The sequence below is a fragment of the Podarcis raffonei genome, chromosome 12, assembly GCF_027172205.1.
Source record: "Podarcis raffonei isolate rPodRaf1 chromosome 12, rPodRaf1.pri, whole genome shotgun sequence".
NCBI lineage: Eukaryota > Metazoa > Chordata > Lepidosauria > Squamata > Lacertidae > Podarcis > Podarcis raffonei.
The window spans coordinates 33,156,815-33,170,741 of record NC_070613.1 but is presented as its reverse complement, the minus strand read 5'-3'; the positions used below and the strand labels follow the sequence as shown (position 1 = coordinate 33,170,741).

Sequence of the window (13,927 nt, the reverse complement as noted above, 5' to 3'; positions counted from 1 at the left end):
ATCCTGCAATAACACGAGTGGGACTGTACCGCTACAAGCTGTTGAATGCTTCCCCCCCGAAGTGAAAAGAAAAGAAAGGCATGTTGTGGTGAATGGTTCTATCCGTCAGGGACTGACAGGGCTCTGAGGAGTGTGCGGCAGAGGCAGCGGGACCCTCAAGACTTATCCAGAGGAGGAGGTCAGTGATTTATGAAGCTTTGTGCCACTTGTGAGGCAGGAGCCGGGGCTGGAGGAAGGGGAATAGTTGGAGCAGCCGGAGACAGGGGAGGATGTGCAGGACGTGTCAGAAGTGGAGGAAGAGACTGTTCTTGAGAGGGGCAATAGAATCCCCTCCATCCCCTTCCCCTCTGTCTCCCAGGACCAGGAGGGGCTTGAAGAGGCAGGCACAGTGGTAACTTCCCTGTAGAAGTCACAGGTTGCTTGTGCACGCCCCATCAGGCAAGGGTACTGAAGTTCAGGTGGAGGCAGGGGTGCACAGCTGCTCCAACAGTCCAGCTCAGAGCACAAGCCTGCAGAGGGGATGCCAGCCACTTAGCTGCCAGAAGTGTGTATGTGTGTACCTTAGAAGATACTGTAACTGTGTGCTTTGTCAATAAATATTAAACTACCGGCTGTTTGTCCTCCTTGGGCTGGGTGTGCTCAGGACGCTAACCAGGTCATTTATTAGTTGTGTTACTCTTCTGCTTGCAGTAAGTTTTTCACGTGTAAGAGCCAATTTCAAAAAATATATGCAATCCTAAGAGCCTCATTCCCACCTCATTTTGCTGCAGGCACAACCAGGTCTTAGCTGGAGAATTGCTGATTAATCTTCAGCTGCTTGGAAGCTGACACGAAACTCCCCTGAGTTTGTAAACAGGGTTGCCAACTTTTAACTTCCTGTGTGCCTTTGTTTCCACGGTGGGGGGAAACCTTCAGCAGCTGATTTCTGCAGAGGTGCTATTTTGGTCAACTGGCAAACATATTGGTAGTAGAATCCAGGATTGTAATAGTCAGTGATATGGAATTTCGGGTTGGGTGGGGGGTGTCAAATGCAACCCTCCAAGCCTCTCTGTTTGGCTCTCAGGACTCTGCGCAGGCCACACCTCTCACCAGCCCTGCTCCATCTCCTTCTCAACTGGAATGGAATGTGTGCTTACACAGTAATATTGCCTCTTGCTGGCCCAGAATGAGAGATGTTCATGTAGGAATCTCCGGTCTTTGCATGTCTGGACTGTAACCTAGTGTACAAAGATAAGAGTTGCATTGTTTGACCCACCTGCCATTGGCACGTGGGCCCTGAAAGGGTGTCCACTAGGGAATGTGGCTCTCAGGCTGAAAATGGGTTGCTACCTCTGGTGTAAATACTAACCCTAGCACACCTTGGAGAGAAAGGGTAAACTAAATTTACTCCGAAGAAAATGCAACAAGAAGAGTGCAATATCCGAACCTGGATTCTTTTAAGACCAGGCCTTCTCTTTTCTGACCACCAACAGCCAGTTCCAGATTTCATGCACAAGAAATATCCATGGAAAAAGCTGTCTTAAGGTTTTTGTTGTTTGCTTGTTTTTAACGTAAGACACCACCCTATAGAAGCTGACTGTGGAATTCTGTTTTGAAAAAACAAAGGTGCATATAATGCAATTAACAAACAATATGGAAATAAATCAAAACACCAGGCAAATAAACAACTTGACACACAGACTAATATACATGATGCTATTTGATCCATGCAAGTGGTTATTTTCACAGGAGGAAATTAGTTTGTAGCACTGGAGGATAAAGTATGTGATGGAAGAGTAAGCAAAGCAAATGGGCATGTGTAATTATGATTTATTCCTTTCCAGTTTGTGATAAGCAGTAAAACTGAACTTAATCATTTAGTACTTCAGGCGGCACTGGGGTGTAAATTCCAATCTGTTTTCAGTTCAAAACAGACATTCAATTCAAAGTGCTTAAAAGCCCTGAGTGATGATAGCCACACCTCAAGCTCAGGGGGAAATAATCAAGAGAGAGAGAGATACAATTGGCTCATTTTCAGGGTTTTATGTACCCTGGAAGGCTTGGATTAACTATGCAAGACATTTATGATTTCTATGTATTAGGGACAGAAAACAACCTTTTTAATACTAATAACACACATAAGCCTGTGCTTAATACTAATAACACACATAAGGCTGTGCAAGTGCATTTGCTAGTATCCACTCTTTGCCACCCTTACCTCTACCATTTCTCCTTTTCTGGTTGTTCCTTTGTTCCTTTTATTTTTATCATCATCATTGTCCACCCATGGAATATGGTCCCCAAAGGTTGCTCAGAAACGAATGGGGCCCTCTGGCTGATCAAGGATCCCCACTCCTCACCTAGTCCTTCTCACAGTTAAGTTTTCATGCTTCAGAGCTGCTTCCTCCTTTCTCTATTTGGATGTTCCACCTTTTTTTTGTCCTCAGATCTTTAAGCATTTCAGAGGTCGAGGTGGAGGGGGGGCGAACAGTGAGAAAGAGGCTGGCATCAAACACTGGGCAAGCAAAATGCTCCTTTCTGCAAGACAGGTTTTCAAAGGCACTCTGCACTCTTGTTCAAGTGCTTCATGGAACTTCCACCCTCTCCCTCTTTGGCGTGCTATGTCCCCGCTACTCATAAAATAACCAATCTGCAAATTACCTTTTTAATGCTTTCTCAGATTCATTGGAGGTAAGCTCTGCTGCATAAAAAAGCACATCTGGGCTGCTAAAGAGACAAATGAAAAAGCAGAGAGTGGGTGGGGGAAAATTAAAAGTTGTCAAACATGCTTTCTTTGGGTGTTCAAAATAATTTCTTATTCTAATTATTACTCCAATATTTAAGGCAGTGAATCCAATTAACTCAGCAACTAATGAAAAATCCAAGGTGATATAATAGTCCCTTTTATGTATTTCTAATTGTTTCTAAAAGTTGCTTTGTAAAAGAAGCAATTTTTTTTAGGTTTGATGCATAGGTTACAGCTGCCTCGTGGAAGCAATATAACAATCAGTGGCTCACCTAGGGCCCCCTCTCCAGGCAGTCAGTGTTTTGCAGAAGGATTCAAGCCACAGAATTAAGGCTTACACAATTAAAGTGGATGGAAGTGCTCTGTATAAATCCACTTTAAAAAGAAACTGCCTTTTTTGCAGTTAGGAAAGTGATGGAGAAATATGTTGAAAAGTGTGAAATGAATGACTGATTAACAGGAAGATGCATAAACACCCCACAAGAAAATCGGGAAGAATGCTTGTTGGTGAATACCCTTCCTGTAAACAAATCAGAGTGAATGCTCAATAAAGACCAAATATAATATATGCCTTGTGCAAATCAATTCGGGATGAGTGCTCAATAAACAGGTTGCATTATGTTTTTTTCTTGATTGTACTTTTGATTTCATATTTATAAAAACTTAAAATTAAACAGAAAAGTTGTATGGAGGATCTACGTGACTCAAGTCAATGAGTTGGATACAGGCTGCATCGAGTCTCCATTGATATAAATAGGACATGACTTTAATCCCATCGACTTCAAAATTAACAAAGTGCTATTCACTCACTCTGGATTCAATCTATTCTCTCTATAGCACTGTACTATATATAAAAAGGAATTGCATCAAGGTGAAGGTGGAAAGAAATTCCCAATCTGTGCATTTCTTCTTCCGGATTATGGCTCTAAATAATCCAACAGATACTATGCCATGCAAAACATATAAGAAGAGAGAGGTTAATGTAAGGGAAGAAATATTGTGAAGCACAGAAAGATGTAGTGACCGTCATCTTGCAACTTACTGCTTTGGGGGGGGTTAGTAAACAAGTTTATTTTAGGGGGGGGAATACTCAGAGTTACATGTGCATTTTTCTGCCCAATGGAAAGAACATTGTGCATGTGTACATGAAGAAGTTTGGGGACTGTTGCCTAAGTCAGTATTTGTGTGCAAATGTTTTGGACTACTGCCCTTAAAAAAACTACTTTGTCCACATGAATACAGTCAATATATTAAAAAGGACTAGCAATAAAGTTCCACATAAACCAGGTGGAAAACCTGAGGCCCTCCAGACACCATTCAACTGCAATGGCCAAGGGTCAGGGATGATGTAAGATGGAGTCCAACACTACTAGGAGGGCAGCTGGTTCCTCATCACTAACACTAAATCAGCTACTATCCAGACAACCACAAAGCCCATGCTGAGCTATTCTATCAAAATAGTACCTTAAGTTCATCCCTCCTGTTGCACATATCCATGAGCATGATGTAGAATTTGAGATACAGGAGCAGATTGTTTTTGCACTTCATAGCAGCCCCACCGCACAGCTGATTTGATCAAAAGAACAGCACCAGAATCCTTTACCATTTCCAGCTATGCAGTGTCCTCACCCTTAATGGCTACTAGCTCCATGGAAGAAAAGACATAAATACAATATGTGAACCTGCTTTTCCCTAAATCCAACACCATCCCCACCACCAGGTGAAGCTAGTTGCCATTTGGATAGGTGAGTCAGAGAAATGACATTGGAGGCACACTGATGAGGCCCTTCTTTCTTGGCTACTCTAGCAAGCAACAAAACACACACACACACTCATTCCTTTCCTCACCTATCTACCTGCCTTGCTTCCCCTTGTCTCATCTTACCTGTTATCAGCCCTCACCTGGGTCACCTGACTTCCTCTCATCTATCCAACCAACCAACCTGACATTTCACCTCCAGCCTGTGTATGACTACACTGTCTGCTCCTTGCCCTCTAGACAAAAATGTGGAGAGGTTATACATACAATAGATAAAACTTTATGAAGTGCTTATTTTTACATTTTTCTTCTTTTTCACTAGATATAATGCATCACACAGCAGAAATTTATCTGTTGCCCTGTTCTTTTAGTTCGTACATCATACCAAGGGCTTGTTGTTCTTACTGAAACTAATAATGGTCTTTATAATAACAATAAAATAATTCTTTGGGGGAAGCCATCAGTGTTTTAAAGGTATGGTGTGAATGTGGCCTATGAGATACGTTTAAAAAAAAAGGAATGGGACCCAAGGCAATGAAGGATATAGAGAGCAATAGAAGCAAGTCTCTGTAAGACTTACCCAACTGGCACTTCAACTTCAACAAGTCAAAACATGTGTCTGACCACAAGTTAATGCAACAAAAACTGCTGGGCATTTTCCCTAAGTTTCACGTCCCTGTCCATTGGCCATGATAGCTGGGGCTGATGGGAGTTGAGTATGGCAAACAGAGACGATGGTACTGAGTCAAAATACTACCCAAGAAAACAATCATTAGCTGCAGGAATTTTTTTATCACAATAACCAAGTTAGCCATACCTCAGGCAAACACATAGTTCCTGTTACAAATCTGTTATTCCCACAACATTCAAACTTTATAAAACTAGGCATTCCCCCCCCCCACAAAAAAAAACAACACAAAAAAGTTGTGTGTTCACTGGTTGGAGGAAAATGAGGATACGTAAGGGGTGTGACTACAGTCATGGAAGTTTTATCAATTTGGGAGCAATCCTCCATTAGTGTGGAAAGAAAAACCCCACACAGTCTCTGTAATAACTGTGACACGTGACAGGTGCAGACAATCAACGACAAACTCGCGCCTAAAAACATTGGATCAAACGGCAACTACACCACAATAAAGAGCAAATGCAGAGAGGCCCTCAGACTCTGCCCCCTCCCATAAATATTGAGATCATTTGCAAAACAAATTAAAATAAAAACTCTTAACATTTCCCAACATGTTTATTATCTACATCGGGGTGAGAAACCTTTTTGGTCCCATAGGTCAACTCTTTTATCAGGTTCTGCCTCACTGACCAATTTTGAAAGTTGGGTGGGTTCAGAACCTGCTGCATAAAGAAAAGCCATTTTGCTTTCTTGGTATTGTTTAGGAAGGATTAGAGAGCACTTTCCCCTACACATACCTGCTTAATGAATATATGCACCACACACTTTCAGTATGAGTACCCTCATTATTTCTTTATGAAAAAAATATTGGTTAGTTTCACTGCACGGAAGATAATTCTCTGAAGATACCTGAAGTGATCTTTTCACTATCACCAACATTTCTTCACAGCCTCTGCTGACATTCAGGGAGAAATGGTTGTGTGTGTGCCTGGTAAATTGTAGCATTACCACAAACTGGCATATTACGTATCTGCTGGTAACAAAGATGAATAAAAACTATGAATTAACAAGTGAATGCTAGATCCTGGCTGATGAATAGGCATAAGAAAAATATACCTCCAAGCATCCTTTGTTCCCAAGCATTTCCACCTATGCAAATCCACCTGAGGACTTGAACCTATTTATTCATTTTCAAAAAGGCAAATGTGAAAAGGTTTTTGAAACCATTACAAACAATGCCTGATAATCCACCCCTCCAAAAGCAAACAGAGCTTTATTTATTGCATTTAAAAAAACAACTTATTTTGATCCTTACATCTTATGCACACCGAATAGTTAAGAACATGTAACAGAAACAGGATGTAAACATTTCCTTAATGATAGCATAGTTTAGAACAAGCAAAGCAAACAACAAAACACAAGCATTTACCTCCTCCCAGTGGGATTTGGCATTTGCTTTATAGCTGCAGGAATTAGCCATTCATTTAGACAAGGCCTAGTCCCTAAAGGCTCACAGAGCTGTGTTCAATTAAATCGGTTCTGGTGTTGTTGTAAGTAAATGTTACTACACAGGAGGCCTGTTTGTTGCATCATGCAATCGAAGGAAACACTTATTTAATGGTGCACAGAAAAAATACTCAAGCAGTGTCCTTCGAGATCATCTGAGTAACAGACATACCTTTTGCTTCATTTGAGACTCACTCTTTCTAACTGTCAGTTTGCTAAGGTTGGTTGCAAACCACTGAAATCTATGGAAGTTTTGCTACTTCAGAAAATAAAACAGGAAGAATAAAAGGAACCCATCCTATTGTGCACCACTGAACGGTATGGAAGTTGCTCAAATGTAGCTCTTTGAAAGACAACAGTTCTCTCTTAAGATGTTTTTGCTTCCAATAGCTATGGATAAAAGCGTCAGTCAGGGGTGGATACGCAAGTAACTTGCTGCTTTTGATACTTTCCGTGAAAAGTCTGAAAGGGGAAAGCAGATGTGTCATATACAGCTTGCACCTCTCAGTGTGAAAGAAAAAGACATTTAAAAAGGCACAACTGAATGTTCATCTGTGTTCAAAGACGGCCACATAAAATAATTATACCTTCTATCAAGTGGGCCAGAAAGAAATACTTCCCACACTTCCCAGTTCTTTTGAAATATGAAATAGTTTCATTGAAGCAAACACCACTCTTTCCACTTAATCAACCAGTGTATATAACTTGCTTGCATTAACATCCAAGAGAGACTCTCTTTTATATAGAAAGATACTGAAGCAATACAAATACCAAATACCTGAAAATATTATCTTGCTCTACTTAACATTTATTAGCTTCCAACACTGTGTAAACACTGATTTGCCGTCTTAACACAAGATTGCAGCCAGCTAAGTTTTGCTCAAGAGTAGACCCACTGAAACTGATAGACCTAAGTGAGGCTGCATTCATGCAACAGTTTATACTCCCCCCTTATGTCTCCCTAACTGTTAATATCTGCTTCACATAGGGCTGCCTTCAAAAACCGTTTCAAAACCTCCAGTTGGCAGAGAATGCGGTTGCTCAACTGTTGACAAGTTAAAAGGCGAATAGATCATTTAAAGCAATTCTGTAATAACTAAACAGGCTGCCTGTATACTTCTGAGACCAACTCAAAGTGCTGGTTTAAATCTACAACGCAGTTTACAGCTAACAACCCCAATATATTCTGGAAAGTCTCAAGCCGGGTCCCCAGAACTTTATTTGAGAACATTCTCTGGATCCCTTGCTAGAGGGAGGCTTGGAGGGGGATGACAAGGGATGGGAGCCTTTTCAGATGTGGCTCCGCATCTGTGGAACACACTCTCCACTAAGGTCTGTGTGGTACTTTCACCGATGTATTTACAGTGCCAGGTAAATACATATATTTTCCACAGGCTTTTGATGGATAGCCATGTTTTCACTGATAGTGTGTTTCTAGAGCTTCTATACCACTCCTTTTGAGGGGTTGGGGAGTGCCTGACTGAGCTCCAAGAAACGACTGGATTAGCGCAATAAAAAAATGGGAAGACTCACATCAGAACCTCAGTCTGCTACTGCAGAACCCTGAGTGACGTCAGCAGAGTCAATTGCTTTCCCTGTGCTCTAGATCCCCAGAGTGTTTACATAGATGATTACACCAAATATTGCAGTGAACTCAGAGGCTACAATAATGAGAGGCCTGAAAATGTGAAGAATATAGGTTCATCCTTTTCTCAGCCTCTTGGCAGTCTAAGCATGCCAACCTTTTTTTTATTACACCTGAAAGAAAGGTATTTCCCCTGAACAGTTTAATGTGTCTATTTATAGTAACTTTCCAGGATGTTCCTCATTGCTGGAACAGACATGGAATGCTTCTCACCGTCTATAAGCAAAGAGGTTGTTTCAATATATTCATGCTTTATTAAGAATCCGAACTGAGGGAGGTCTAATAGCCTCCATTCCTCGCTATAAAAAGCCATGTACCTGCAGGTGGAATTAACAGAAGTTAAACCACACTTCATGCAGATTGAACCTGCATCTTCTAAAAAAGATAATTTTACAGGCAACCAGCATGCACTCTTCATCAGTTTAAAAGAACATGGTTATAAGCAGAAGCTCCAAGCACCAGTGGTAGTACTGCTCAGGTCACGTTTCAAACCACTTCTTATTGTTTGAGTTTAAAGCAGTAGCAGCCAACGTGGTGTTCCCCCAAATTGTTGCTGGATTCCACATCACCCAACATCCCTGATGGTTGGCCATGTCAGCTGGAGCTGATGGGAGCACAAGAACTGGAGGGCACCATGACATTGGCTACTCTTGATTTAGAACTGCCATCACTTCTTCCTGGATTAAAGGCCTGCTGGATTAAACGGAATGTCCACCCAGTGCATCATCCTGCTTCCCATAGTGGCCGGACACAACCTTCAGGAATCCCACAAGCAGGAGAAGCAGGAGAAGAAGGCCCTGGCCAGCAGGCTACCATTTTAGCTGTGCGTAAGCCAAAGAGTTCTATACCCACACATCCTGCATCCAGACCAACTAGAGGCATTGTCACCATTCAAGGACATATTCTAGCCAAGCAAAAGCACTCAAGGAGAGTGTCGGGAGCAGGGCCAAAGAGAAGTGTTTTCCTGGAGTGGAGGTGTGGCCTGGGGAGTGTCCCAAGGGCTGGATGGGGGTACCTGGAGGCCACATTCTACTCCCAGGCCTGAGTTCATGCATCCATGAATGCACAGTTTATTACAGAGACTCATCAGATTAGATACCCAAATGAAACATAAAGCTGGTTTAAACAGTTAAAAACAGATACATATAAATATACTTATTTCTCTCTCTCAAGAAGCCAGCATAGAATTTCAACTTATCTGCATTGAAGTCAGAATTACCGTATTTTTCACTCTATAACACGCACCCGACCATAACACGCACGTAGTTTTTAGAGGAGGAAAATCCGTAGGCATGCCACCCGTAGGCATTCCCTCCATAACACGCACAGACATTTCCCCTTACTTTTTAGGAGGAAAAAAGTGAGTGTTATGGTGCAAAAAATACGGTAATTAACCCTCTTAGTAACATAAGAGACAACTTCCCTTAACCAACTTTTTAGGAGATCTTCCTAGAAGAGTTCTTGACACTGGGAGAACCAACCTTTCTATACATGCATTCTGCACATTATGGTGAAGAAGAACATGATCAACAGATTATATTGCTCCAGCCCTACACAAATACAACCATTCATTAACCATGGCCGCCTTAAATCATCCACTCAACCGTGCAGAAAGCAGCACATTAAAATGAGCAAGGATAAGTTCTCTCCTGTTCTCAGAGACAGTTAGTGTATATGGGAATGAAGCTGAGCGGATTCCATAATTTATAGGGTTATTAAGGAGTAATGGGGACAGGACTTGTTAGCTGCAGTTCTCACAAAGTGTAGAACTAAATCATTAATCTTTGAACAACAAGGAGTTGAGTCCTGTTTAACTCGTAATTGTCCAAAATGTTAACCTGTAATTGCCCAAACGAAATGCCTCCTTCTCCATCTCTGTCATCAATTGACTAACTATCTGAGGGCAATAAGGAGATATAACTGGCAGGAGCTGCAGAAAAATGCAAACTTAGCCACTGTTTCAGGGCATCAGCCCAAGCTTTATATTCAAGTGATTGAATACACACTTCCTAATGAATTCCCTACAATAGGTGGCAAGCCCAGTATCTTCCTAAGGAAAGCAGAATGAACTATTTAGTTAGTTCACATCAACAGATCACATTTAACCACTGTTTGCCACCCAGCATTCCCTTGGCATTGTGGCCCACAATTTAATTGCCCTCACTATTTCAATTTACCCTTTTCTGCAGGCCCTCCTGTCCTGAAGCCACACACAAAACAGTGTGAGTGTGGGTGTGTTGATTTATTTCTTTCACCTCCTATGCTGCTTTTCTCCATTTCTCGAAACTCCCTAGCTCTGACATCCTGCTCTCTGTAAAATCTTTGTTTGGTACATTGCAGCAGGCTGCTGTGCTACAGCTGTGGCCCACATTTCAGGAACCTCATGTGCACATCTAGCTGAAGAGACAATTTGCTTTTTTATTCACCCCACTTCCAGCCCATATGCTGCATAAAGCAGCAACATAGAGATCTTCTCAGAATTCATTTGAGTTGACAAACATGATTGCAGACATACTAAAAGCTTTCAGAAGAGTAATGTAGAATTTGTTCACGTGAAAGGTTCTATAACAGGAACAAGATGCAGTTGTCCCTTTCTTTCTTTCTTTCTTTCTTTCTTTCTCCCTCTCTCTCTCTCTCTCACATACCACTCATACTCTAAAACTCTCCCTCTTTCTTTTTTCCCTCCTCAGCCCCAGGTTAAGAATATAGAAGTGAGATGGTTGTGGGCTCCTTCTCTGAAAGGACAGCCTATTCCTGAGGTTTTGGAAATGTGACTGAAATTTAACATCATGAAATTGCAGCTAATTATTGATATTTTAACAACACCTACACAAATTCATAAACCAAACAGCTTGCAAGGCTCCTCGGGAACTTAGAGGAAAATAGGTCAGCTAGACCCATAAACATTCAGGTTTCTTTTATTTCATACAGTCCCAGATCACATGAACCAGTGTGTATGCTTTTAATGCTCCCCACCTATTTTGTAACTACCACAAATTCCCTTCCTCTCCCAAGCTTACTGCAGGAAAATAATGTGGAGGTAAATATGCAAAGTTTTGAACTCCGATTATTCTTTGCTGTTCTTTTTCTAAGCATAATTATATAAGCAATTGCAGCACAATGTGTTTGGCAAGAAGATTACTCTGGCAAACCTCAGCTGCAGAACGTTCCTAAATTAAACAAACGGAGGTGAAGCAAAAACTTCAATTACACTTCTCTTGCTATTTGTTCTTAAACTGATATTAAAATATTACACTTTCTTTGCTGACTTCTAGATTCCAACTGTTTGCTTAAATAGACAAGCCTTAAAAAAACTATTTTATCAACACCACATTGTGAAAACATGCACACATTAAAGCAAGGATTGGGAACCACTGCCCTTCCAGATGTTGCTGGACTTCAATTTCCCCAAAGAGCATGGCCAATGGACAGGGACAAGCAGAGTTGTTGTCCAACACCTGGAGAGACACAGCTTCCCCGCTCCTGAATTGAGAGGTATAGACAATTTCTTCTAACAGGTGAGCAGGCATATTCCATTCTAGTAAAAGAAGCTTGCATTCTACAAATAAGTATGCATTTTTGGCAACTACTGGAATTCTCCACTGTCCACAACGGGGATTGCTAAAGCTGTGATAGAGAAAACCCAACAGGTTTGCTTGCTTTCCCACACTTTAAAACTTGTGTTCTTTTCCCCACTCCTTCCTACATGTCCACCTGAGGATGTTTCAAGCTTGCCAAAGAGCAGAGGAACTCCAGTACGCCAATGTTTCTTATGATTACTCAGTGCTAAGGTGTTAGATGCTGTTAAGAAGCAGACCTCCATGTCCTGATTTTCAAGGCAAAGCGACAAAAAAAATTAATTGTTTACTAGTAGAGGGGTTTTTTGTAATGATAGTATGTACTGAATTTCAGCTTCCAGAATGTTTTGGGAGTACTTTAATTTTAATATCATCTCAGTAAGAAAGTCAGACCTAAGCATCTTTGATATTGCAGTGTTTATTTCCGTAGAGAGAAGTAAATGAATTGTAACTTTCCATGAGGGTTCACACACTCACAAAAAACAAGCAGTATATACTTCATGTTATCACAGGTGTATTGTATCCCAATTTAACATGTGGATTGGTTAATCCAATCAGACTTCTCTGCTCTGACTGATAAATAGGTCACAAGAAAATGTCATAGATGAGAAAATACAGATTAACAAGATGTGAAACTTGGGTTATTCAAATACACAGAAAAATTATGTTCTGTTTGTATGTTTGTGTGCCGCTTCCTTCTTCTTTGTCAACAAGGGACAAATATTGATCCTGTACATCAGCAGGAGGTTAAACAAAGAGAGACTGACCTGGTTGTGTTGTGGAACTCATTGTTGTTGATGGAGAGATGAACATTTGACACGAAGAGCTCAAATCACAGCAACTGTAGTTTGGTTTTCTATAAGCTCATCCAAGTTGATGCAACTCTGTGATTTCAACCTATTAATGGGGGGAAAAATCATGTAAAACATATTATCCATACTTGTGAAAGCTATCTTTAATCATCCTGGGATCTTTGGATAAAGGGCAGTATATGAATGGAATAATAATAATAATAATCTTGTGGAATGAGACAATAGAGCCCTGATCCACCAACCCCATTGAACAAATTACAAGAGGTCCACATTGACTTCAGAGCTGGACAAGCTGCCATGCTAATTGTAACACCATCCTAGAGATGTGAAAAAACTATGATAGTGAAACTGAGGGGTGGAATTTGGAAAGCTCCGCATCTCTCTGATGTTAGTGGTTGGGTTGAAGAGACTTATAAAGAACCTGTCCATATTTAATTCTTCTCTCACCTGGATGCATGGAATATATAAAAGCTGGTAACTTGCAAAAGCACAAGCCCTTGGGGCAATCTGAAGGGTGAAGAAGAAGAAGAGTTTGGATTTGATATCCCGCTTTATCACTACCCTAAGGAGTCTCAAAGTGGCTAACATTCTCCTTTCCCTTCCTCCCCCACAACAAACACTCTGTGAGGTGAGTGGGGCTGAGAGACTTCAAAGAAGTGTGACTAGCCCAAGGTTACCCAGCAGCTGCATGTGGAGGAGCGGGGACGCGAACCCGGTTGACCAGATTACGAGTCTACCACTCTTAACCACTACACCACACTGGTGCAAGCCAAAGGGCTCTCATCCAGTGCCGGATTCATGTATAAGCTAAACAAGCTATAACTTAGGGCCCCACTCTCTTGGGGGCCCCAAAAAAATTTAAAGGAAAAACAACTGGATGTACATTTCCAAAATATAAGATAAAAAACAAATAAAATAAAACCTACATATAGCAAGAGTGTTTTGTGTTGTGTAGGCTCCTGTGATGTAAATAATGGGCCCCACCTGCTTGCCTGCTTCCTAAAATATCACTGGTTTGCTCATTTCTATAAAAATACATATTTTGTTATGTGCAAATGGCTTTAGATACCTATTAGGTCCATAAATTACCATATAGCATATATTCAACACAAAAAACAGTGGCAGACTGTTGTTGACAAGGACAGCTGGACATATAAAGGACCCCATTGGCTTCAGTAGCTTAGGCCTCATCAAATCTAAATCCGGCCCTGCTCTCATCCAAGGGTAAGCAATCAGAACACAAGATGGAGAGGACATTAACGGAGTGTCAGTTCAGG

General features: G+C 41.2%; 1 protein-coding gene across 9 annotated transcripts in view; it reads right to left on the bottom strand.

Annotated features, from left to right (window-relative positions):
- HDAC9 (histone deacetylase 9) overlaps positions 1-13,927 on the bottom strand; it is a 472,213-nt gene that overhangs the window by 386,852 nt on the left and 71,434 nt on the right. For all 9 annotated transcript variants that reach the window (XM_053359136.1, XM_053359133.1, XM_053359143.1 and 6 more), the window contains one exon: positions 12,606-12,735. In XM_053359136.1, the coding sequence (XP_053215111.1) occupies positions 12,606-12,651 (46 nt within the window). In that variant the 5' untranslated portion in view covers positions 12,652-12,735. The remainder of the gene's footprint in view (positions 1-12,605; positions 12,736-13,927) is intronic.